The sequence below is a fragment of the Balaenoptera borealis genome (assembly GCF_965194805.1).
Source record: "Balaenoptera borealis genome assembly, chromosome: 12".
NCBI classification, from domain to species: domain Eukaryota; kingdom Metazoa; phylum Chordata; class Mammalia; order Artiodactyla; family Balaenopteridae; genus Balaenoptera; species Balaenoptera borealis.
The window spans coordinates 49,666,669-49,693,921 of record NC_138869.1 but is presented as its reverse complement, the minus strand read 5'-3'; the positions used below and the strand labels follow the sequence as shown (position 1 = coordinate 49,693,921).

The following is a 27,253-nucleotide window of genomic DNA, read 5'->3' as shown; positions in this document are numbered from 1 at the left end:
TGGGAACTAAGATCCCACATGCTGCTAGTGTTAGAGGGTCTCCTGCAGATGTGGCGGGTGGTTGTGGCTCACCGTGGGGACAAGGACACTCTATAGTCTTTTATATTTACCAAAAATTTTAAGAAAATCATTGGAGTATAGTAAGATCTATTGATATTTTCCACTCCAGGCTAATTGCTGACTTAATTATTTTTTATTCCAAGGCTATCTTATATTTTATTTGCTATTTGTTATCATATCTAAAATATGATATATGTATTATTTTGTGAGCTAGGGGCAGGCATTCAGTTGCCTGTGTCTCCGTGTATCACCAGCACAGGTGCTCTGCCTGTTATTAGCCAGGGCAGTGATGGTTTCATTCACATCATGTTCACGGAGCACCCCTTCTGTTCGGAGCACTCGCTTGGAGTCTGGGAGGTTCACCCCAGGTTGTTCACAGCTGAGCTGCTCAGGCCTGCCTCTGAAACATTGTTGGGGGTCATCCCACAGGGAGGCACGGGCATGGTGTGTGGGGCACAGTTGGGAGTTGGGGTCGGGGTACAAAGTATGTAGGAGGGTCTCAGAACAGTGGTGAATTTTGAAGACAGGCCTTTAACTGCTGCATCTTGATGCAGTACTGATGCTCAGGGTAGCTAAAGCTTGACCTCCCTTTGAGATGACTGTTTGTCCTGATTTAGTGCCATCCTCATTAATGTCCCAATGTACTGAGTGAGTAAGTGTGGCAGATTGGAAATGGTTTATGTGTCAAGTGGATTATCCTCACTTTAGCAGGTTGACCCTTCTGTGCTTATATTGCTGTTGATTTTATTCTAACATTTAGTCTCACTGGTAGTGATTTGTATATTTAAAAATGATTATAGTTTATAGTGTATATATACTATTCATATGATCATGTTTAAAAACTATGATTATAGTGTTCCTAATATGTATTTAGTACTTAATGCCTTCCATGAGTTATTTCATTAAGAACGATAGGTAGAGTTTTGGGCAAAATGTTACTATTTTTTTAAGGACTGTCATATAAATAGTATTTATTTGCAGTTACCATTCATGTGTAGTGTAGAATTATCGAAGTTTTAAAAAAAATTTCTAATGACTTTTGTGCATTAACTCAATCAGGAGACTTTCTAAAAATATTATCTTTCCGCTTCTGGATAAAGAAATTAATGCCTACTTATCACATGAAATTTAGAAACTGTAGAAAAATATAATGAGAAGATAAAAATCACTTGATTCCTACTGCCTGGAGTTAATCATGGTGAACATCTATAGGATCATATATTCAGTTTTTTCTGTGCATGGTTCTTATATCAGAGCTATTTTAAAATCTCTGTTTATTAACATTTTTATTTTTTACAGAGTCATATTAAATCAGTAGACTCAGGAGAAACTAACATAGATGGAGCCAAAGGTGAGTAGACCATGGGACATTTTACATCTTTGCTTGAGGTATTTTGATATTATGACTTTGGACATGTAAATAAACATCTATAATAATTAACTGTATTTCTAGGACTGATGGCATCAGAAGAATTTATCAAGATCACCCTGTCGACTTTTGAAGCAGTGATACAGTATCCTGTTTTATTGAAAGACTATTGCTCTACGGTCAGTAGAAATCCCTTCCTTCCTTGTTGACTTGTTTTTGGTGGTTCTTTGCTCATTATTCTCTTTCCCTTCTGGTCCACACCTTACCCCCAGCGTGCTCCTTCTTACTCCTTGCCTGATTATTGGTTGTAACCAACAGCAAAGACTCTCAGAACAGAGTTTCTCAACCTTGGACTGTGGGCATTTGGCGATGGACAGTTCCTTGCTGCGGGGGATGTCTCGGGCATTGTAGGATGTTCAGCTGCATCCCTGGCCTATACGTAGTAGATGAGGGTAGCACCCAGTCCAGCCCCCCTCGGTTGCAACAACCAGAAAGGTCTCTACACATTGCCAGATGTCTTCTGGGCAGCGAAATTGCCCCCATTTGAGAACCTGTGCCTTAGGGTGATCCTTAGGTGAGCTGAGTGATGACTTTAGAGGAGGGAGGAAAGTTTTGTGACTACGTTCTCATCAGCAGAAAGCCCTCAAGAAAAGGAGCCAGGTAAGACGAGGACCACAGCAATCATTTTCGTATTCTCTCTCCTGGTTCTAGGGGTTGACTTAGGTCAGCAAGGCAGTTATCACTCAGGGTCTTTGAGGAGGTACCAGTCAGTGGTGCCTGGGGCTGGAATCATCTGAAGGTCACTCCCTCACATGTCTGCCTCCAGCTGGGACTCTGCACGCATCTCTCTCCATCTCTGTGGGTCTCTCCAGCAGGGAGACTTCAGGGTGGCCCGACTTCTTACATGGCAGCTTAGGACTTTAATGATACATTCTCAAGAGAGAGGGGATAATTATTTTTTGAGGGTAGGAAATGTCTACCAGCTCTTTATGGTTGTTTTCAATATATTTATTATAAAATATAAAATACAGAAAAGTGTATTAAAGTGTGTGTAGTTTGATGACTAGTTGTAAAGCAAGTGCTCAAGAAATCACCACCCAGTTAAAAAAGAAAAACAAAACAGAATGTTACCATTCTGAGCCCTGAAGTCCCCTCAATCACAAATCCTTTCCTCCCTGGAGAGGGGACCACTATCCTGACTTTCATAGTAATCACACCTGTGCATTCCTTTGTGGGCCTGTGCCTGCATTCTTAAACAATATAGGCTGGTTTTGCCTGCTTTTGCTCTTTGTTTCAATACAGTGTGTATTCATTTGTGACTTGGTTTTTTTTGCTCAGTGTTTGTAACATCCATGTTGTTAAGTATCTTTGTGCTTTTATTCTTCATGAGTGTGTAGTGTCCCATTGTAGAAATCTGAGTATATGAATATATCACATTTTACTTATTTATCGTTGGTAGACGTTAGGCTATGTCTAGTATTTGGCATTTACAAACAATACTGCTATAGATATTCTTGTTTATGTATTTTGCTCCACATAAGCATGCATTATTTCTGGGGTACATACACAGGAATGGAATTAGTGGTTATAGGAAATGTGCAAACTCAGTTTGTCTAGAAAGTGACATTGTGTTTTCCAGAGAGGTGGTGCCAGTTTACTTTCACACCAGCACTGCAGGACCTCATGTCCTCATTCTTCCCAGTTCTTGTTGTTTCAGCCTTTTAAATGAATGGGTGTATAGTGATGTTTCACCATAGTTTTAAATTGTATAGTCAAGACTACTTATGAGGCTGAGTGGTTTTCCAAGTGTTTACTGGCCACTTGGGAATAATCTTTTATGACGTGCTTGTCCACGTCTTTCTAAGATTTTGGTTTTCTTCTGTAGTTTTTCAAATTTATTGGCATAAAGAAGTTCATAGTATTTTGTTGCCAATTTTTCTTAGCGTTTGTGTAATCTAATAATATAGCCTTTAAAAATATTTGCTATTTACTGTTATTCCTTCTTTTTCTTTTCTTGAACAATCTGACTCAAGGTTTCTTAGTTTTACTAACTTTATCAAAGAGCCAGCCAGTGTTCAGTTTTGCTTATCTCCTACATACTATATGTTTCTTTTCTATTTTATTAATTTCTGTTCTGTTTGCTTAATTTTGTTCTAATTTTGTTAATTTCTGTTCTGTTTCCTTCCTTTCTCCTTTCTTTGGATTTATTCTGCATTCTTTTTCTAACTTTTTGAGATAAATAGTTGATTTTAAAAAATATTTCTTCCTTTCTAACATATGCATTGAAGATCGTGTCTCCTAAATACTGCTTTAGCTGCATTCCACAAGTGTTGGTATGTAGCATTTTTGGTATCTTTCAGTTAAAATATTTGCTTTCATTCATGGGTTATTAAGATAAATGCATTTTCAAACATGGGCACTTTTTAGTTTTTTTAAATAATTGATTCCTGATTTAATTGCGTTGAAGTTAGAGAAATACTCTAATTTCAGTCTATTGAAATTTATTAAGACTTGCTTCATAGTCCATTACAAAATTTTTTGGTAGATGTTATGTATGTGTTTGGAAAGAATAGGTATTTTGCAATTCTTAGGTGCAGTATTCAGTTATATGTCCATTAGGTTAAATTTATTAGTTATCTTGTTCAAATCTTTTCTATCTTTATTAATTTTTGTCTGTTTGTCCTAGAAATTACTAAGAGAAGTGTTTCTAAATCTCCTTTAAGGCTATTATGAATTTGTTTATTCTTGTGTAGTTCTGTAGTTTTTGTTTCATATATTTTGAAGCCATATTATTAGGTGCATACAAATTTAAAATTATTATGTCATTTTATGAAATTGACCTTTTTCTCATTGTAAAGTGACCTTTATTTTCTAGTAATGTTTTTGTCTTAAGGTCTGTTTCATCCCAGCTTAATATAGTCATACCTGCTTGCTTCCTGATACATCTTCTCTCATTCTTTTCCTTTCAACATCTCTCTGTCCTTATGTTTAGATCTGTGTCGAGTAAATATCATATAGTATTTAAAAAAATCTAATTTGACTTTTCCCTGGATCATATACTCCATTTACATTTACTGTAATTGTTAGTATATTTAGATTCATTCCACAATCTTCTTTCAAGCTTTGTCATACATATTTTCTCTTTTCCCACTTCTACTTTCTTATCTTTCTTTTCTATTGGCTAACTTTTTTCTGCATTTTTTTTTCCTCTATGGAAGGTTGGTAGCAAAAGCTGAACTTAAAAAGAAATGATCTTTTCTTTAAGTAAAATACAGGCCATAGCCTACTCAACTCCATTTAGTCCTCTCATGATATTTATGTAACTTTTGCCTGATATTTTAAAGTCTGTCTTGTTTCTCTCTCTTTTTAACTCCCTTTTGTTATGAAATGATAAAAGAATACTCATTATTACTACTATAATATGATGTTCATTTGCCTTTGCCCCCATATTTACTACTTTTTTTGCTTTTCTTTCTTCTCACTCCTTCCATCTGGGTTCACTTGTTTCTGACTGACATTCATCCTTCACAGTTTTCCTTAGTTTTGGGTGAGCTGGTGGCAAACTCTTTGTCTGATAAAGTCATTGTTTCTTCCCCCCCCCCCCCAAATTTTTATTTATTTTATTTGGCTGCATTGGGTCTTAGTTGAGGTATACAGGACCTTTTAGTTGCAGCATGCGGGACCTAGTTCCCTGACCCTGGATTGAACCCGGGCCCCCTGTATTGGGAGCACGGGGTCTTAACCACTGGACCACCGGGGAAGTCCCAAAGTCATTGTTTCTTGAGGGAGATTTTTTTTTCTGAGTGTTGAATTCTAGGTTGGCAGTTATTTTTGTTGTTGTTTAGTACTGTGAAGATACTATTTCATTATCTTATGTTCTGGATTGTTGCTATTGAGAAGTTCACTGATAGTTGGTTTTTCCTGTGAAGATAGTCTGTCTCTCTGTTCCTTGTTTCCTTTTAAGACATTTTTTGGGGTGGAGGGGGGAGGGCCTTTGGTTTCTATAGACTCACTGTGTCATAACTGAATATGAACTTCTTTTTGTTTATTCTGCTGAGGATTCTGTGTACTTTTTGAATCTGTGGATTGTCCCTTTTTCTTCAATTCTGCAAAATTCTCAACCCTCATCTCTGCTTATCTTCTCTCTCCCCTGCTTTGTCTCCTTTTAGCAGCTCGGATCCCGTGTACATTAAACTTTCTCACTGTATTTTCTATACTTCTTACTGTCTTTCTGTATATTTCACCTTTTTCTCTCTCAGTTTATATTCTGGTTAATTTTGTTTGCTCTGTTTCTGTCTTCTGTGTTCAGTCTGGTGCCAAATACATCCACAGTGTTTTAAAGTTTGGTCGTTTTTCATGTGTAGGAGTTACGTTGTCACTAGAAATTCTGCTTGTCTGTTTTATTCAGTCTACTGTATTGCTTTTTATAATTTCCTGTTCCTTATAGTTATTTCTCAGTTTGTGCTTTGTTTATTCACATTTGTTAGATGTAGTTATTTTACACTGTCTCATAATTTCAGTGTCAGAAGACTGTGGTGTGGTGTCTGTTATATCTTGCTCGTACCCACTTTGTCTTGTTTTCTTGCATACCTTGTTAACGTTTACTGCGCGTTGGTCATGGGACTTGAAATCTGTTTGTGGGCATTCCCTCAAGCCTAGTGTGGATGTTGCCCCCTCCAAGAGGCTTCATGTTTGTTGGGGCCCTGCCAGTCAGGGCTACCTCAGACCACGGTCATTTGTACCCGGTGTGAAAAGTCCTGAGACTGTAGGTCTGAGAGCATAACTTCTCAGGGCAGCCTTCTCAGCAGTTCCCAGGAGTGTGAATTTATGTGGAGGGGTTGGTGACTAGATCTGGTTTTCCTAACTCTGAGGGTATCATCCCCACACCCGCCCCAAAGTGCCCAGCTCCGTGTAGAACACTCCCAAAACTCCACACGCTGGGCAGACGTGAACTCAGACCCCTGTCTCTCTGGTCCCACTGGCCTCCATTGGAGCCTTGTGTTTGTGGTATTGGTAAATGCCTCCAGAGCACTATCAGTTCCATGCTCATATGTTCTACTCAACTCTCTAGTTAAGGCTTTCATTCAGGAATTGGTAGGAAAGCTCCCCGACTGCCTTTTCAGGTCTTAAATATTTTAAGGTTTTGTTTGTTTATATTTTATCTGGCAGTTTTTCATTGTGAATTTTCAGTGAGAGAATTAATCCAAATAACCATACCCACTATTGCCAGAAAGCCTGTTTCTTATGGTCACTTTCTTAGCAGTGATTTCTCAGTCTTCCTTTGAGATACTACTTGCTTGAGTGTTGCTTATTGATTCTTTTCCTTAATGAGCAGTAACCCCATGGATAATTTGTTAAGATCCAGTATTTACAAATGTCTATACTTATATTTAATTAGACATTTAATTAGTTTACTTTCTAATCATGAAGTGCTACCATAATAATCATTGAAAGGACAGCCTGTGTTACGATAGGAAAGCTATCATTGTAACTCATGGACTTCCTAAAAAATATTTTTTTAATGCTGTAACTCATGGGAAATCCTCCAATTACCTCTTCTTGAGCATGACTGGAGTACATGAAATTGAAGACCCAGCACCGCAAAGGGTATCACATTGTTGGAAATGTTAGCACAAACTATATTCAAGGGTACTGGTCAGTACTTTGTTATATGGAAGTGGTTACATGCATTTAATTCTTGCTGAGCACAAATACTTAACTCACATTTTTTCCCATAGTTTAGATCATTTAGTGCCTCAGAGTTGGAAATTATCAGTGTGGCTTGCAGAGCAGTTAGAAATACCATAATGATTTGGTTTGTACGGAGAATTTGTTCCCATTCATGGTGGTTTCCAAAAAAAATGTTATTAATAGCAAAGGGGAAAGTAAAGATGATGCTTTATTGTAAATTTCTAACAGTAATATACATAAGTTGCCTAAAATATAATCTGTTTAAACTTTAAAAAAAAGCCGTAAAAGCTTAAGCCATGGCTTTAAGCTAAGCCATAATACCTTTTTTAATGAAAAGCCTGTCCTTTTGTAAGTTTTTAAACGGAAAGCTGGAGGCTAATAAACATTGAGTAGTTTAACTTGAATGAAACTAAATTTTTGAGTTAGTACCAAGAGTTGGTGAGGATGTAGAGCAAATGGAACTCTCAGAAACTTCTAGTGGGAATATAAGTTGATACAATTCCTTTGGAAACCTGTTTGGTAGTAGCTACTGAAAGTAAACATAAATATATTATGACTCAGCAATTTCACCTGTAAATATACATTCAGTAGAAATGCAAGCATATGTTCACCCATATACATATAGAGGATGCTCATAGCCCCAAATGGGAAACTATCCTAATGCCAATCAACAATCTAATGGATAAATAAACTATGGTTTGGTCATACAATAGAATACTATACAGCAATGAAAATGAATGATCTGTAGTTACACTTAAGAACATGGATAAATCTTACAAAGTTAATCTGTGACAAAGATAACAAATACGAAATAACACGATCCATTTGCATTAAGTTTAAAAACAGAGAAAACTAATCAGTTACAAGTCAGGTTAGTGGATAGCCTTGGGGCAGTTAAGTGTTTACAAGGGGGCTTTGTCCAAAATGTCCTGGAAGTGCCTTTTTTTTTTTTTAATCTGGGTGCTAGTAATATGAGTGTGTTCATATTGTGAAAGTTAACTAAGTTATATACTTAGGATTAGTACATCTTTGTGTTATATTAAAAAGTTTACATAGATATGAAAAATTTTTTCTAATAAAGTGTTTAGAGCTTAATGTAAGCCTATTTTTTAAATGAAGTTAACTGATATGAATTAGCATATCTATGTATGTATCTAACTATCATTGACATGGACTTGTATTCTGTATTAGTTTCCTGTAGCTGCTATAACAAATTACCACAAATTTAGTGGCTTAAAAAAACACAGATTTATTATTTTAGAATTCTGTAGGTCAGAAGTGCAGAATGGGTCTCTGGGGCTACAAGCAAGATGTCAGCCTACCTGTGTTTCTTTTAGAGGATCTAAGGAGAAAATCTGTTTGTTTGTTTGTTTGTTTTTTTGGCTTTTCCAGCTTCTAAGAACTGCCTGCATTCCTTGGCTTGTGACCCCTTCCTCCATCTTCGAAGCTGGCAGTGTAGTATCTTCAAATCTCTCTCTCCCCTCTCTCTCTCTCACCTCTGCTTTTGTTGTCACATCTTCTTCTCTGACTCTGGCCCTCTTGTCAAGGACGTTTGATTTTACATTGGGCCCACCTGTATAATCCAGGATAAACACCTCAAGTTCCTTAACTTAAATCACATCTACAAAATCCCTTTTGCTGTGTAAGGTAACAAATGAACAGGTTCCAGGGATAAGGGTGTGGACATCTTTCTGTCTACCATCATTCTGTCTACCACAAATTCCTATTTTTTATCGATGGCTTCATAACTATAATTATTTTGGTGCTCTAATTATATCAGATTTGGCCTTTCAAGTTGGCTCCTCTGTCCTTGTGACGTACCCTCTCATTTTTTGAGTGAGTTTTTACTTTGTGTCACAGCAAGATATTCTTGCCTCAGCTTGTAACTAACCTGACCTGGCTCTGGAATCAGTCATTTCTTTGAGGAACCCTGGTTCCCTTTCGTGGGAAATGGCTTTAGAGACCACAGTCAGGGCGCTAAGTGTCTCCTCTCTCCTGGGATGTCTTAGCTTCTAGACCCTTCCAAGAAACAGAGCTAGAAAATATATACATGTAAGTACACGTATGAACACACACAGGACACACTTGTATGCATACTTACGTATACATGTACACACACGTAAACATATTTTGAAATCATGAGTTCACACCAGTGTCTTCAAATCCAGTTCATCCCCACATGGTTCTTTCTTGCCTTGCCCCATTCCATATTTTTGTGTCCTTTCTTCCTTTGTAAAAATTCTGGCTTCCAGTAACATCAGCACATTTTCTCATTTGCTTAATGTTATAATATGTCTGAAATTGTTGCAGAATTGCTTTACCCAAACCAGTACGAAAACAAACCTCATGAAATCAGGATTTGTTTGCAGAATTCCCTCCTCCGCCCACCTCCCAGATGTCACCCCAGCAAGGCCGGGGTGTACAGTCAATACTTGGATTAGTCCCCCATCTTCCCTTTTAGTGTGGTCATATTGAATAATATTCATTTGAAATATAGTTGATTTATTTTCAGTTTGCTTTCAATTTTAGGTTTTCTTTTCTTCCCTTCTTAGGCTTTTTGATTTTAGTTTTTGAATATGTAGAAGGTTAGCATGCTTCCAAAAGTAAAATCTGTAAAAACAGACATATTCAGAGCAGCATCACTCCCTTCCCCTCTCCTCCGGGGTATATATCCCGTCCACTTCGTCACCATTCCATCATACCCTCCCTACTCTTATAGGTAACCAGTCTCGTTTTCCGGCTTGTCCTTTCAGTGTTTCTTTTTGTAGAGATAACGTTTTCTTATTTCCCCTTTCTTTCTTATGCAAGAAGTAACATACTATATGTTCTCTTTTGCACTTTGCTTTTTCATTTAGTATGGATACTGGAAATTATTCCATCTCTTTCTTCATAAGAGCAGTGTAGCACTCCGTCATGTGTGTGTATATCACAGGTTGTTCAACCCATCTCTGATGTGTGGACATTTGGGTAGTTTCTAATCTTTTCAGTCACAAACAAATAACCTTGTGCATGTGCAATTTCCTTCCGTTGGAGGTGTCTCTTCAGTGCAAATTCCTGGACTGTGGGATCAAAGGGTAAATGCATATGTAGTTTTGCTAGATCCTGCCCGAGTGCCTTCCACATGGATTTACTATTTTGCTTTCCCACCAGCAGTGATCAGAGTGCCTGTTTCTCCACAGTCTTGCCAATAGTGTATTGTCAAACTTTTGAAATTTTGCCAGCCTGATGTGGCCTCGGGAATTCCTTAGCATCTTTTTAGGCACTGAATATTGTAAAGAAGATTTAAACAGTGTTGTGTCTACTTTTTATAGTTAGTTGTTCTCCTCAAAAGGGGCATTCTGAATCATCTGCTCCGCCATTAGCAGTGGTTGAGGTCATGTCCTAGGCACGTTTTTCCTGTACACCTGACAGTACCTTGTGTGGGGTAGGGAGACCGGCAGTTGGTGTGAACATGTTAATTGTTGTGCTGTCAGATGTACCAGATTTTTGTAAGGTCTCCTGAAATGAAGGAACTGACGATTAATTTTCAAAGGTAGAATAAGAATTTTAGTTGAGTGCTTAGAATAGTAAACTTCCATTTTCAAATTATTTACTTCCATCAGTAAAATTTTTTTTAAATTAAGAAAAAAACACCCTCTACAAAAATAACAAGAGTATAAAGCATACTTTCATTATAAATGATTAAGGTTTAGAAATATACTTTACGTAGGTTATAAAATTGTTGCTTTATTCTTTGTGAAATAAGAAAATTTGAATGTGGGTACGTGGTTACTTACAGTTTAAAGCTGCTGAACTTCAGTATCTCATGTTCAACATTTCTTAAAATGGAAAATAACTTTTTAAAATTATAAACAAATCATCATCTTGGGCATCAATGGCTTTGCTTAAGAACAAATGAAATACGGTTTAGCGTGAGTGTAATTTACATGTTTCAGTGCATTTGTGATTGTTTAGCTTGAATGTCTTAGATCTGTCTTTAGCATCCCCAACTCACAGACATTCATTTCTTCTGGGCCATGTTGTTGAGGACCATTAGTAGTAATTAATGTGCATATGCAGACACATGATTTTTGAATGAGGTACCCAGTTTTTGAGCACAGAAAAAAGTCCCTAGACTTGGGAATCTGCATTTTCAAAAAGAGTTCAAAACGACTCTGTTTTTATGACATGTCCTGAAATGACCTTTAGCACATATGAATATCTTTATTTAAGAAAGCAATACCACTAGCATTAAATATTAAAATTCCTTGGATTGCTCCATATAGGTGTGTTACCTCTGCAACTAAAAAAAGTAATGAATGGTGGAATTTTATGATAGAGAAAAGTCATTAATGCAGGGACATTGCATAGAGTTGCAGTGGTATTTATTTAAATGGTGTACATGTTGTTTATAAGTTCTGTGGAAGATTCTAGACGGGGAAGGCACTGATGAACAAATTATCTAACTGCACAGCAGCAAAAGGGCTCTCAGGCTATTGTCTCAGATGTTCCAGTCTCTTCTTTTTAACAAGGAGACCTAGTACCAATGAGCAAACCATGCCAATTTGAAGGGTTAGAACAGTTTCTCTGTCATAAGCTGTATCAGATTTTTGTCATCCTAGATTCCTCACTGTGACTTGGAAGTGATTTGGTAAAGAGAGTTTTTAGGTTTTTGTCCTTTTTTCTTCTTCATTGTTATCTATTTTATTGCCATTTGGCATTGGGTTGTCATTAAAGCATACCATTTTCCTTGAGGACACAGTGGGGGTGGTTGTGAAGGGTAAGCTGGGACGAAGTAAGAGAGTGGCATGGACATATATACACTACCAAATGTAAAATAGCACAGGGAGATCAGCTCGGTGCTTTGTGACCACATAGAGGGGTGGGATAGGGAAGGTGGGAGGGAGACGCAAGAGGGTGGGGAAATGGGGATATATGTATACATATAGCTGATTCACTTTGTTATACAGCAGAAACTAACACACCATTGTAAAGCAATTATACTCCAATAAAGATGTAAAAAAAAAAAAAAAAAAAAAAGATACACGCCAAAAAAAAAAAGCATACCATTTTCATGTGACTTCTCAAAATGCACATTGAGGTTCATCATGGGTCAGACCTCACTCCCCAAGTGATTTTTTTTTTTTTTTTTTAAGGGCTTTCTCTAGTTGCGGCAAGCGGGGGCCACTCTTCATCGCGGCGCGCGGGCCTCTCATTATCGCGGCCTCTCTCGTTGAGGAGCACAGGCTCCAGACGCGCAGGCTCAGTAGTCGTGGCGCACGGGTCTAGTAGCTCCGCGGCATGTGGGATCTTCCCAGACCAGGGCTCGAACCCGTGTCCCCTGCATTGGCAGGCAGATTCTCAACCACTGTGCCACCAGGGAAGCCCCTCAAGTGATATTTTTGAATCACACATTCCGCAACATGATTAATCGATAATCATTCTTTGTATTGGTATTGAAACCGCACCACCTCAGGTGAGTTTCAAACACAGCCCAAACTCAGACTGGAACTCGGACCCACTGTCTTTTAATTGAAGTCGCACACCTGAAGCTCAGGTTCCTTATGTCTCAGTGCAGAAGGAATTCAGTGAGAGGTGAAGTGATAGGTAAGAAGTAGATTTATTGAGAGATACACACTCCACAGACAGAAAGCAGTCAGTCTCAAAAGGCGAGAGCAGCCCCAAAATACAGGGTGGTTAGTTCTTATGGGCACAGTAATTTCATAGGCTAATAAGTAGGAGGATTATTCCAGCTATTTTGGGGAAGGGGCAGGGATTTCCAGGAATTGGGCCACCCACTTTTGGGCTTTTTATGGGTGGCCTCGGAACTGTCATGGCACCTGTGGGCGTGTCATTTAATGTATGCTAATGTATTACAATGAGTGTATAACGAAGCTCAGGGTCTACCGGAAGTCGAATCTTCCACCCTCTTGGATCTAGTCGGTTCTAACCAGTTTTTGTTGTATCCTCAATGGCTCTGTCATTCTTTTAAATTTGTGCCCTGCCCCCTTCCTCCTGTTTCTGTATGATTTAGAATGCAAAATTTCTCAGGTCCTAAGGGAACTTATCAATAGCTACAATTTTAGATAAAAATCAGTGGGTGTTAAAGGAAGAGAATAAAAATGAATACATTTAAAAAGTGTGTTTGGAAGAGAGAATCCTCCATCTCTGCACGGATGCGTGGGTCTCATTATGTGGAGGGAAACCTCCTCCTTTGCAGGTAGGCGCTCCTCTCCAGGAAATACGGTCTGGTGGAAGACAGAGAAAAGCTGTCACCATGAAACATCTTCCTGGCCTTTTTATAACCATCAGGATCTGTGTGGGATGGTGGTTTTTTTTAAAGTTAATTAATTTATTTTTATATTTATTTTTGGCTGTGTTGGGTCTTCGTTTCTGTGCGAGGGCTTTCTCTAGCTGCGGCAAGCGGGGGCCACTCTTCATCGCGGTGCACGGGCCTCTCACTGTCGTGGCCTCTCTTGTTGCGGAGCACAGGCTCCAGACGTGCAGGCTCAGTAGTTGTGGCTCACGGGCCTAGTTGCTCCGTGGCATGTGGGATCTTCCCAGACCAAGGCTCGAACCTGTGTCCCCTGCATTGGCAGGCGGATTCTCAACCACTGCGCCACCAGGGAAGCCGGGATGGTGTTTTTGTAGGTAGGGATCTAGGAGTGGCCTAGAAGCCTGGACAAACAAAGGGGCTGGGGGTGGCAGGGTAACTAAAATTTGCATGAATAATGAACAGGCATTGGGTGGTGTGTGAGATAAGAGGGAAGGAGGGAGGAGCCAAGAGGGGGCCTGGAAGAGGCCGGCGACAGGGCAGGAGCCCAGAGCTTGTGGAGGGAGAAGGTTAGGGAAAAAGTCAAAGTTGCAGGTGATAAAAGATGACTAAAAGCAGGATGTTTCATATTCAATTTTAAATTGTTGGTGTTGCTTTTATAAAATCTGCTTCACTTCGCACCCTCAGTAAAGCCTGCTACATACTGAGAACTTACGAGACTTTTAATCCTTAAGAGGGGACTGTGTGTTCCGTCTCCATGTTGGCATGGTACAGTGAGAAAGGTGGACATTGATGAAGGCCACCCCAATGAGAACCAGCAGAGGCTGTTACTCAGAGCTTCTAGAGCACGGGAGTCAGCACCAGCACTTGCCTTTGGCAGAGACTCCAAGGCTGGCAGAGGGTGTAAAAACTTTAGGGTGAAAACGAGGGAGGGCTTAAGGTGTGCCCTGATTGCCATGGGGGGACTGGAGTCAAGCTGATGAGAAACAGAGCATCCTGTGTGGTTTGGATAGGAGAGCATATTTAGGTTTCTTTGGTTGGTCTTGAGTCAAAGGGGACACAGTACAAAAAAGAGTGAGGCTGGCAGTTATTGACCAAGTCCTAACCATTCTGAGCTTATGGCTGCAGCTGTTACAATGTGGCTTCCATGCTGTTTCCTGCAGAGGTTGTGGCTGGAGTCCTTTTGTCATAAATAGTCTGACCACTGTTCATTTGTATATTCAGACTCTCGGAAGCAAACATTAGGAGAAGGTGAAAAGCAGATAAAATACTAGAGTCAGTGAGTGAAAAACTCAAGCATTGGCAATGAACCATGGAAAGTAAATAAGCCCTTGCACATTCCTGTAAATCTTGGAGAGGACACTAGATTTCTTATAGTGTGCAGGGCTAAGGGTTTTCCTTTTAAAGCTCAAAGTTTGGGGTGATGGCAGCTGACAACTAGGATACAAAATCAAATGAGTTTTTTTTTTTTTTTTTTTTTTTTTAGAAATTAGCATTCTATAGGACAAGTACCTTTTACGTTTCAAAGTTTTTTTTTTTTTTACATCCTATTCATATTAATAGGATAAATTAGTATGAATAGAGGTATAGCAGTGATATAAAAAGACACAGAAAACACTTAAGTATTTTGTTTACTCATATATTCATAATAAGTGCCTTTTGCGAACCACCTGTTTAAATGAAGCACTGAGAATACACTAGGATGCTAGAATCAGGCCCTGCTCTGAATCGGTTCAGTGTTGGTTGAGAGGAAGGGACCCATATGGAAAGCAAAGATTGGACCGCCGTAGTTGATTGGACTGTGTTGGTGGTATGCATGGGGCATGCCGAGAGCCCTACTCAGTCTAACAGGGTCTGGAGATGATTTTTTAGAGGAGCCAATTCTTGAGCTAAATTTTAAAGGCACGTAGGAATCAACTCCTGATGGGCTCCTGTGGGAGGAGTGGGTGTTATAGGCAGAAAAAAATCATGTATACAAAGGGAGAGGAGTGTGAAATGATTTCATAAGTCATTTTATGGTTTCTCCCAGTATTATTTTGAGAAACCTAGCGTAATTTACTTGAAAGTACTTAACCTTTCACAAGAGGTGTGAAATTATATGCATGAGTTAGTTTTTTTTTGTTTTTTTTTAACTGAAGTATAGTTGATTTACAATTTTGTGTTAGTTTCTAGTGTAGGGGGAAGTGATTCAGATATATATATATATATATATACATACACATATATACTTTTTCAGATCCTTTTATAGTTTATTACAAGATATTGAATATAGTTCCCTGTGCTATATAGTAGGTCCTTGTTGTTTATCTGTTTTATGTATAGGAGTTTGTATCTGCTAATCCCAAACTCCTAATTTATCCCTCCCCACCCTTTCCCCTTTGGTAACCTTACGTTTGTTTTCTGTGTCTGTGTGGCTGTTTGCATGAGTTTGTTTTAATCTCTGTCCTAGAAGAGGTCGGTTTATATGTGAAGTACACTTTCGGGAATAACTCCTCCAGGGGTGATTAGTTAGCATTTGAAAGACCCTGATCAGAAGTTCACACTTGTGAGGTGTCTTTATCTTGATGATACTTCTGTTAGAAAGATTTTTTCCTTTGGTGAAATTAGTCCCTTTTGCAAGAGATGTGGATTAGCTAGAAATATTGTACAGGTGGCCCACCCACCCTTGGAAGGGTTCAAGAATCCACTGAGCCCAGCTGAGTGGTGTTCTTGGCATTGGACTCATTTGTTCCTGTGTTTTGTATGCTGGAAGCCTTGGGCAGTCTGCCGAGGTTTGCGGACTCCTTCTAAGAATGGTGTTTTTAAATGCATAAAGCAAATTAAATAAAATGCACAGGGTTATATAGGAAACCATTTATACTGAAATATAGTTGTCAGAATATTTAAAAAAAAAATTTTGCCCTGCTCCTGGGCCCAAGTAACCATCATTACTGTGGTTCCAAGAGCCTTTTCCTGTGTTTGTTCTCCCCTGTGCCCCCAGATCACTTCGAGCACCCTTGGAGCTGCTCTTTTATTTTGCAGCAGTCCCCTTCTGTGAGCGAGTATGTGTGACCTCCAGAGATCTGGGGCTGGAGGCTGAGGCTAGAACTTTGCTTCATTTGTCATCTTGAGACAGTCTCTCAATTTAGAGTTCCTTTCTCATCTCTGACTGGAATCTTGCAAATTGTATGTCTAGATGATTGTTTTAATTCTCATCTGAATGTTTTCAAATTAAATTCAGAGTAAATTACTCTAAGTATCTCAAAAAAAAAAAAAAAAAAGCCTAAGTCATCGCATGGATCTCTAGGCCTTTAAATCTAACTTGTGGCAGCTATTTAGTTTAAAGGCAATGGCAGCAACAACAATAAAATACACCCCAACCTCTTCCAGGAAAGGCTGGCTTATCTCCACATCCCAATTTATATAATGTTAGTTACTTTACACATCTGTGTATACATATTTGTAAATGGGCTCCTTTCCCTTCTGGCCCTTAGTAGCTATTAAGTTCTGAGAGTGGTGGTGATAAAATCCCCTTACCTACATATTGTGAGCTCATCTAAATCATCTATTTTATGTTTGTGTGTGTATGTATATGTATTATATACACACACAATTAATGTTTGTAAATGTTGGGATGTGTCAGTTATACAGACTTTTTTCCCCCGCATTTTGTTGAGAGTAGATACTCTTCTGATTTGTATGGGAATTTATTGAAATGGTTTATTTTCTTTAACTTCCTTTGTTACATTTTCTTTACATTTTCTGCCTTAAACGCTACTCCAGGAACTAAAGATGTTTCTTTGCTCTCATCTCCGAGGTAACTAACATTTTAAATGTTTTATTTTCATGTTGTCTTTTTTGCTGGAATCATTGTATATTTAACTTTAAGTGAACATGTTGCCAAAAGATATGTGGTCTCCTTTTTCTTGTTAGGATTTTAAAAACAACAATCTTTTCCTGAACACCATTTATTATTTCAGTCTATGTAGTTATTGAATAGAGTATAAATAAAACTTATGAAATTGTTCTTCAGTTTTTATATCCTTTGCCTGGTTTGACTTGCTAAGCATGCAGACATTTTCAGTGTAATTTCATTTTTCAGTTCATGTCTTAATGGGCAGCTTTCATTTGATAAAGTAGTCAAGTGTCATTGCTCACCAAAAATATGAATTAAAGGTGAATAGACAAATAATGTTCTAAACTTTCTTGTAGTCTTCATTTACATATTATAAAAAGCATTTTATTTTTCCATTACCACCCTCCTGTTACTTCTTCTCAAGGATCATTCTCAGTTGGAAGGATTAAATTTGTATCATCTTGGGATACTATTATAATTGCCTTGAGTTATTCAGAGGAAAACTATGTTAATTAAAAAATTAAATAATATTATAGTTAAATAGAGTTCTTCTTTTAAGACTTACGAAATACATTTTTAATACAGAAACTTACATTTAGTATGTATTTTAACATTATAGGTATTGTTTCAGGATACATAGTGTCATGCTGCCTGTATCATTTTGCAAGTTGATGTTTTCATTAAATAATGAAATATAAATGTAATGATTTATTCACTCTCTTTGCACTCCTGAAATCAGATCTGCAATGAGTGTTTTTAAATATGTCACGTAGAAGCTGAATTGCTGAGTTGTATGCTGTGTTCATCTTCAGCTTTGGTTGGTATTGTGAAATTGTTCTTCCAAGTTAAATACTGATTTACTGATTTTTTTTGTGGTATGTGAGTACCCATTTCCCCCAGTCTTGGTATTATGTGATTTTCTAACTGGATTTGTGTAAATTGGTATCTGTTTTGTTCTACCTTTCATTTCTCTGATTATTAGTGGAGTTGAGTAGTTTTGATATGGTTACTGGCTATTTAGGTATTCTCCTTCGGGGGGCCCCCTGTTCATGTATTCTGCATATTCATCCATTGTCAGGTATAGGGATTGCAGAACTTTCTCCTAGCCAATGGCTTTTCTTCTCATTTTGCTTATGAGGACTCATCTTATACAAGTATTTTTCATTTTAATGTCAAATTTATTAATATTTAAAAAAAATAAATTTATTTATATTTGGCTGCATTGGGTCTTGGTTACTGCACGCGGCCTTTCTCTCGTTGTGGCGAGCGGGGGCTACTCTTCACTGCGGTGCTCGGGCATCTCATTGCGGTGGCTTCTCTTGTTGCGGAGCACGGGCTCTAGGCGGGCAGGCTTCAGTAGTTGCGACTCGCGGGTTCTAGAGCGCAGGCTCAGTAGTTGTGGCGCACGGGCTTAGTTGCTCAGCGGCATGTGGGATCTTCTCGGACTAGGGCTCGAACCTGTGTCCCCTGCATTGGCAGGCGGATTCCCAACCACTGCGCCACCAGGGAAGTCCCTGATAATATTTTCTTTTAGTTTGTACTTTTTAGGTATCATTTAAAAAGCCTTTTCCTACTCTAATAACACAAAGGCTATTCTCTCATATTTTCCTTTAAGAGCTTTTGTTTTAACTGTTAGATCTTTAAGCCTCCAGTAATTTTTTTTTTTAGCATTATGATATTTTTTTACCAAATAGACAACTAAGTTGTACCTATCCCTTCGGTGAATAGTCTATATGTTTTTCCACTGTTGGTAGTACTCCGTCTGCTACTTACTGTGTTCCCATATGTATCTGTTTCTAGGCTCTCTGTTCTGTTCCATGAATCTCTTTGTCTACCCCTTTGCTTGTGCCATCATGTTTATTTCCATCACAGTAAACTTGGAAACTTGAGAAGGTGAACCAAATATGCCTCATGCTTTTTGGAAAATTTTCCAGTACTCTTGACCCTCTCCTTTCCAAATACATTATAGAATCAGTATGAGGAGTTCATGCAAACCTCGTTGGAATATTTATTTTTATTGGAATTACAGATTAATTTGCACAGAGTTGACCTCTCTGAGGCTTTTCATCAATTACTATATTTTACCTTCATTTATCTTTTCTCTAACATATAGATCTGAGTGTCTGACCTATGTCATTTTCCTTCTTTCTGAGAAACTTAACATTTCTTGCAAGGCAAGTCTACTGGCAAAACATTTCTTCAGTTATTGTGTGTGTGAGAAAGTCTTTATTTTTCCTTTTACTCTTGAGGGATAATTTCACTCAGAATTCTAGGGTGGTGTTTTTTTCCCCTCTCAGCACTTCAAATATTTCACTCCAGCATGATGTATCAGGTAAAATGAACTGAGATCAATGAGCCCTTAGTGTGAAGTTTTATGTTTATCTGGCTAAGAGCCAGGCTGTGTTTACTGTTGGCTGTAGCTGTAGGTTTCAGAGACTAAAATTCCCCATAATGTCCTTATTTTGTCTCTCCTGTTGTCTTGGGTTTCCCTAATAACTCCTTCTGAAATAAAGCCTGTGTCTTTATAATAAAGCAGCTCTCTGTTGTAATCCTGTGTTATTACACAGGAGCCCTATTGATGTTGTGGTGAGGTGGGGGGAGGAGTGTTCCATAGCCCCTCTGATTTGGTCTCATTCCTCTTCTGAGCCTGTGTGCCTGGGCTGTGAACTTCACAAGTGCTTCTCACCTCATCCCCCCTCCCCGTTGGTAGGTGCAGGTGCACACAGGGCCTGAAGGAGGTTTTCTCTTTTCCACTCAGACTCCAGCAATTAGTCAGTCACCCTTTACGTTTTTGCTCCAGCTGCTGGCCCCACTGGTGGTTTCTGCTCCTGTTAAGCTATGATTCTCTGTCTTTGCCCGTCTCTTCACTTCTGGGGGACAGCTGGTTTGCCCTGTGACTTGACGTCTCTGGTATGTCTGAGAAGAGTTGCTGATTTTCAGTTTGTCTTTTTTCTTGTTGTGAGCATGGTTGTGACAGCTTTCAAGCTTTTTTTCAGAAGTCCATCGATGGCTGTCATACTTGCACATATTCTATATATATATATATATATATATATATATATATATATACCTTTCTATGAAAGTCATGATGTCGTAGACACCTTAGAATTTTATTACTGTTGTAAATGGTATCTTTTTCTAATTATGTTATTTGATTGGTTGTTGTAGGCATATTGGAAAACTATTGATTTTTGTCTCTTCATCTTCTGACAGCCTTGCTTTTTGGACCACGCCTAATTGTTGGTTTTCAAACTTAATTGAGTTGGACATGTAGATAATTTCAGTCCCACTCCTCTCTTAATATGTTCTCTTAAACCTTCAAGATGGATGTTGAGTGTGTTGATAGGGGTTGATAGTGGGATATATTTCTCTTCTTTGCATAGTTTTTGCTTTTGATGTACCTGGGAGTTTAGAGTTCTAAAAATTCCTTAGTGAAGCTTGATGTCTATGCTTTGAGTGATGTGATGTCACTTAATGGAAGAGGGTAAACAAAACATCCCTAGTTCTTAGGGTTGTGGTACAAATATCTAGATATAATGTTACATATAAACTTATTTTGTGGAGTGGAGCTAGAACAGGGTAACACTGACGGACCACTACCCACGTGTGGAGATCCTTACCTGTGTAGGGTATCCTTTCATTGGTTTGGACAGCAAGAGGGTGGTGTTGGGCCGTGGACCACTTTTCCTGCCTTTTTGTCAGTGTGAGGAGAGCGCATCTTAGGATCAGGAATCAATTCAGCTATGAACAACAGGAATTTTGTTTATTGTCACCAAAAGAGTTCACCAAATGAGAGAGTAGTTTTCAGAATTACACTGTGGAAATGATTTGTCCTTTCTTCATCATCCATTTTCATTTGGGGGGTAAATTGTTATTTTGGAGTAGGTTTCAAACCATATTTGATTGTGCTCTGTCTGATGTAACTAGAAAATCATAGAGGTGGTTTGTGTAATGGGTGTAGATCTTTGGAATCTATTTCTAAAAATCACCAAGATTAACTTGTCATAGCACTTTGATGTATTTGCAAAAACATGAGGATTATGTATTTCCTTTTCCTCCAACATTTTAATTGTTGTTTAGTTTAAACTTGACTAATGATCACCAGCTTACATATCTTTATTTGACGGTTTAATGTCAACTCATGCCAACGAGAGTTTGTATTATATACCAAAGTTCCTTTCATAAACTCTGAAGGTTTTGATAAACTACTGTCTTGATGACCATAATGTCATTTTGACCTGAGGACTTTTTCAGATTTAAATGAGCTTGGTGGTTTATTAAATGTCATTCAGAGTTTAAATCCTGGGTAAATTTAGCTGTTGCTTTTTTTTCCACTCCTTTGACTAATGATTCTGTTAGTGGAAAAGGCATGGGTAGTGGTTGATGTTGTAATAGGGGTGGGGCGGGCGCGAGTGACAGTTAGCGTGTGACCCTTAGTGGGGCGGTTAGATGTCCTGCTCCCCCAACAGTCAGCCTCACGGTGGTCCGCGCGTAGCAGAGAGTGCGGTGAGAGACGGATCGTGGCTGGCCTTCTCCTTGGGGCCCTCCAGGCCCTCTGGCCTTGGGCCGGCGGGTGAGCTGGGGGCCTTGGGGGCAAGCTGCGGGCTGTGTCCTGCAGGACTCCAGAGCCCTGGCCAGGCCACCCACGGTCTGGGCCCGGCCTTGAGGCAGCAGCGAACCTCTCCCCCATCCCTGCCCCTACGACCTAATGGCGGCGGCGGTGGTCTCCGTGGGTCGCAGTGTGTGGGACCCAGCCCCTGATTTGGGCAGCCTGAGGGCCGGCTGGGTCCTGGGCGCCTGGCTCCCTCAGCGATGACGGCTGGGTGGGGTCTGGGGACCTGGCCCTGCGGGCGCAGTCAGCTGAGATCTGCCTCCTCAGCCGGGCTGGGCACTGGCGGGAGGACCCGGGCTGGGTGACCGGCCCGCGCAGGGACCCCTCCTCTTAACGAGGCCTGGACCTCGGAGGGTGAAAGTTGAGCCTTGGGACCTTGCCCCTTCTTGTCAGAACAGAGACTAGCGTTTGTTTGGTGGACGTTTACAGGAACATCGTGACCTGACCGTGACCTGACCTCAAGAACAAAGGATCTGACACCAAGAAGCTTCCAACAACTAACCCCGCCCCTCCCTCACCTTTCCTGTAAAAGGGCTTTGCTGAAAGCTTTCAGGGAGTTCGGGGTTTTTAAGGCATGAGCCACCCGTCTCCTTGCAGGGCCCTGCAGTAAACCTTTGTCTGCTCCGAACTCCGACGTTTCAGTATTGTTTGGCCTCACTGTGCGTCAGGCACATGGACTTGAGTTCGGTAACAATATCAGTTTTTTGTTTGTAGGGATTTGAACCAAGTCTTTTACGTCTTTCCTTTTAGGTGGTTGATTATATCCTTCCACCCTTGGTCTCCTTGGTTCAAAGCGGGAATGGTAAGTGTGACCACATCAGTGAGAATTCCATCAGTTACACATTCTGTTTTCATTCTATCTTCATGTGGTCACGTTCTTGGCATTTTTTTTTTCTTTCAAGTGGAGTGGAGGCTCTTCAGCTTGCGGCTGCTCTCAGAAACCACATCTCTGCTCGTGAACCAGGAGGTTGGTGATGGCAAGAAGGAGGCGAATGTCGATTCTGACAGCAATCTTCTGGCTCTCATTAGAGATGTCTTACTTCCCCAGTAAGTCCCACACACTGCACTCAGGCAGAGAAGTGTAGGGTGCCCAGGATGCTTCTGGCAAACGAGGTCCAGTGATGGGCTCGGGGTCGCAGGGACCTTATATTTTTGTCCGGGGGCTTATGCACTCACTGTAAAGGAGGTCTAGAAAGAGAGGCAGTAACTACTGTGCTGCATAGGACACAGGAGAATCTCAGTCCATCTTCAGAAACATCCATTTCGAACTTTATCTGTTTTCTACAAGGCACATGACTGGGGTTCTGCCGATTTAAAAATGTTTGTGGCCAGAGGGATAAGGTTTATTATTCAAGGTCAACATGACAAGACTCCTGAACATAGAATTGGGACTTTTCCTGGACCTTCTCAGAAATAATAGAGATGGAAAGAAATCGTCCTTCCCTCCCCTCCAAACTCTTGGAATGGAAATTAAGTTTAGTTAAAAACAGGATATTTTTTGCGGGGGAGGGATGTTGGCAGAACAGTTAATGAGTATTAATTAACCGAAGGGGATTATTTTTTTCCTTTTACTCCATGGCTCACATAGCAAACACAATAGGATGACTGCCGAGAGCACCCAATGCAAATACGTTAAGCTCTAAAATGGCACCTTATAATTCAGACAACACTGTAAATTTTATCAAACAAAAAAATTGAAGTCAAAAAAATTGAAGTTTAAAAAAGGTGCATGCCACATATCACTATTAAATAAATTTTTTATAAAATTAAATGCTGGAAAGCGTGTCAGGCATTAAAGCGCATGCCTAATCCTGCTTCCTCAGGGCCTGGCCTGCAGTTTGAGTCAGTTCAGCAAGTTTTCAAGGATGGCAGCTCCACCAGATGCTCCCCGATATTTGTTAAACTTCTCAAGAGCTGTTCTTATTAAAAAACCTTTTTTTTTGTTTCACAATGTAGAAACCAGATCTAATTATATTCCGAAGAGCTCAACCACTCCTTGTTGGCTTAGGAAGGTATATTTTACGAAGTGTGTAGCCAGTGTGTGACAACCCTTCTCCCAGCTGAGGGAGCCTGTCTTGACTGACGGGAGCTTGACCTGTGCCGGCTTGATTTACAAGCTAGCCGCTTGGTTCTTTTTGCTTCCCGTGCTTCTGCAGTTGGCTTCAGGGAGACTCCTGGTAATACATACAGTAAGAATACTTTTGATACTCAAAGTAAGAAAATGATTATCTATATGAAAAAAAATTAAACTTTGTCATGTGGAGCTTTCTCAGTGATAAACTATCAATGAATATATTTTTGGTTGCATTTGTTATATATGCGTGTGTGCATGTGTGGTTTGTACTTAATGTGGGTAAATATAAGATTCCAATCTTGTTTCATGGGATTAATTAATGCTATCAGTGCCATCTTATCTGCTACCCGACGACTTGTACTGAAGCATTTTTCAGGACCTGAGATGTCCCCCAAGAGGGACAGGATTTCTTCCAACAAGACTTCTCAGTTTAACAATAGTTTGTTAACACTGATGCACATTTGAAATAAAATCTCATTGTTTCTAAAGTCTGCCCACTTTTGGAACAGTCCGTAGTATAAAAAGTATTGAATCTATAATTTTCGTGCTCCTATTTTATTCATTTGAGCTATAATAAATAATATGTATTTCCTTTAATGGGCATCTTTACCTTTTCCAGAGATGAGGAATTAAAGAGGAAAACACAAATGTAAACCACATGGCAACTCAAGAACAAATGTAATGTAGATGAGCTCAGGTTTTGATTAAGCAATTTGAAATGCACTTTGGATAACGTTATGGGATTTATTGGGATGTGGCGTGGAATGTTTTCAAACCTTGTGTACTGATTCTGATGTGAAGTGCAGGTCTTGGCTCTGCATTTAATTCTTTAAGCCTCAGTTTCCTCATCTATAAAATGAGGATAATTGTACCTAATTTAAAAGATTCAAAAATGAGGATTAAATGGGATACTTCTTTTTTTTTTTTTTTTTAAATTATTTATTTATTTATTTATTTATTTGTTTGTTTATTTATGGCTGTGTTGGGTCTTCGTTTCTGTGCGAGGGCTTTCTCTAGTTGTGGCAAGCGGGGGCCACTCTTCATCGCGGTGCGCGGGCCTCTCACCACCGCGGCCTCTCCTGCTGCGGGGCACAGGCTCCAGACGCGCAGGCTCAGTAGTTGTGGCTCACGGGCTTAGTTGCTCCGCGGCATGTGGGATCTTCCCAGACCAGGGCTCGAACCCGTGTCCCCTGCATTAGCAGGCAGATTCTCAACCCCTGCGCCACCAGGGAAGCCCCTAGGATACTTCTTGTAAAGCACTTAGTACAGTGTGTGGGACATAGTACGTTCTTTTCTTTTTTTTTATTGTTTATTTATTTATTTAATTTATTTTTGGCTGCGTTGGGTCTTAGTTGCAGCATGCGAGATCTTCGTTGAGGTGTGCAGGAATCTTTCGTTGTGGTGTGCAGGCTTCTCTGTAGTTGTGGAATGCGGGTTGTTTTTTCTCTTCTCTAGTTGTGGCGTGCGGGCTCCAGGGCGCATGGGCTCTGTAGTTGAGGAGCGCAAGCTCAGTAGTTGTGGCACGCGGGCTTAGTTGCCCTGCAGCATGTGGGATCTTAGTTCCCTGACCAGGGATCGAACCCACATGCCGTGCATTGTAAGGCAGATTCTTTACCACTAGACCACCAGGGAAATCCCCCGTAGTACGTTCTTGACAAATATGTAGCACCACTACTATTATTATTAGGAACATTATAATCCCTCCTATTAAACTTTAAAATGAAGATTGTAATGGTACAATAATAGTAATACTACATACTTCATAGAAGTGGCCATTAAATAGATGCTGGTGATGGTGCCCACCTGGCATATATAGTAAGGGCTCAATAAATATTATGTAAAAAATTTAAAAAAATGAACTACAAATGATGAATTCATTTAACTTTGATACTGGAAAACTAGAAACCTTGACAAGGAATTTGGTCTTTGCAGATAGCTCTTGGCAATTGTAAGTTTAGAAATGCTCATAATGGAAAATTCATGTTCTTCAATGAGTATGTGCATATAATGGCTTAAGAATAATGAAGTTTCTAGAGTTTATAGGAGCTATATAAAACCTGCTTCAATGTGCAAATAGACATTTTAATGTCGATCCTTTTAATTTTGTTAAAGTTTTAATCCTTCTTTGACCTTAAAAAATACTTTGGGTAAAGCCAAGGTGACAATCTTTTCACCTGAAAGTGTTGTATTAAGACGATTTCTTTTTTTTTAATAAATTTATTTATTTTATTTATTTTATTTTTGGCTGAGTTGGGTCTTTGTTGCTGCACGTGGCTTTCTGTAGTTGCGGTGAGCGGGGGCTACTCTTTGTTGCGGTGCGCAGGCTTCTCATTGCGGTGGCTTCTCGCGGAGCATGGGCTCTAGGTGCACGGGCTTCAGTGGTTGCAGCACGCAGGCTCAGTAGTTGTGGCTCACGGGCTCTAGAGTGCAGGCTCAGTAGTTGTGGCTCACGGGCTCTAGAGTGCAGGCTCAGTAGTTGTGGCGCACGGGCTTAGTTGCTCTGCGGCACGTGGGATCTTCCTGGACCAGGGCTCGAACCCGTGTCCCCTGCATTGGCAGGTGGATTCTCAACCACTGCACTACCAGGGAAGCCCCAGTTAAGACGATTTTATTTGCAAACAGTAATGCTTAACTCAGGCTAACTTGCAAAGTAATTATTTGCTCACATAACTAAGAAGTCAGGGACTTGTGCTGGTGTCAAATATAGCTGGATTCAGGGGTTTGAATTATGTCTGCAGTACTGTGTGTATGTCTCTTTCTTACCATCTCTTCTCTGCCTACATCTATGTGGCTTTGTTCTCAAAGAGGCTCTTTCTACTTGGTGGTTAAGTGGCTCCTGGTTTATGATTCTAGGGAAAGAGTGGATGTCTTTTCTAATGGCTGTTACAAAATTTTCAGGGAGCACAATAATTTAATCTTGTTAAATACCATGTAATACCTCTCTTCCAGGTGCTTTTCAGAACTGCGGTGTGATATGAATGAAAATTCAGTTGTAAGAATAAATATCATATTAAAATAAGTATTAGTTATCGTTCTCAGAGAAACAGAACAAATAGGAGATATATATATGTAGAGAGAGAGAGGAAGAGGGAGAGGGAGAGAGAGATTGAGATTTATTATAAGGAATTGGCTCACATGATTATGGAGGCCAAGAAGTCTTAAGATCAGCAGTGTGCAGGCTGGGACCCAGGAGAGCCAATGGTATAGTTCCAGTTTGAGTCTGAAGGCCTGAGAACTAGGAGAGCTGAGGGTATACTTACCAGTACCAGTCTGAAAGCTGACAGGCTGGAGACCCAAGAAGAGTTGATGTTTCCATTCAAGACCAAAGGCAGCAAAAGACCCATGTCCCAGCTCAAGGA

At 39.7% G+C, this 27,253-nt stretch overlaps 1 protein-coding gene across 8 annotated transcripts in view; it reads left to right on the top strand.

Annotated features, from left to right (window-relative positions):
- ULK4 (unc-51 like kinase 4) overlaps positions 1 to 27,253 on the top strand; it is a 538,746-nt gene that overhangs the window by 182,491 nt on the left and 329,002 nt on the right. For all 8 annotated transcript variants that reach the window (XM_082348367.1, XM_082348366.1, XM_082348364.1 and 5 more), the window contains 4 exons: positions 1,360 to 1,411; positions 1,514 to 1,608; positions 22,571 to 22,622; positions 22,723 to 22,867. In XM_082348367.1, the coding sequence (XP_082204493.1) occupies positions 1,360 to 1,411; positions 1,514 to 1,608; positions 22,571 to 22,622; positions 22,723 to 22,867 (344 nt within the window). The remainder of the gene's footprint in view (positions 1 to 1,359; positions 1,412 to 1,513; positions 1,609 to 22,570; positions 22,623 to 22,722; positions 22,868 to 27,253) is intronic.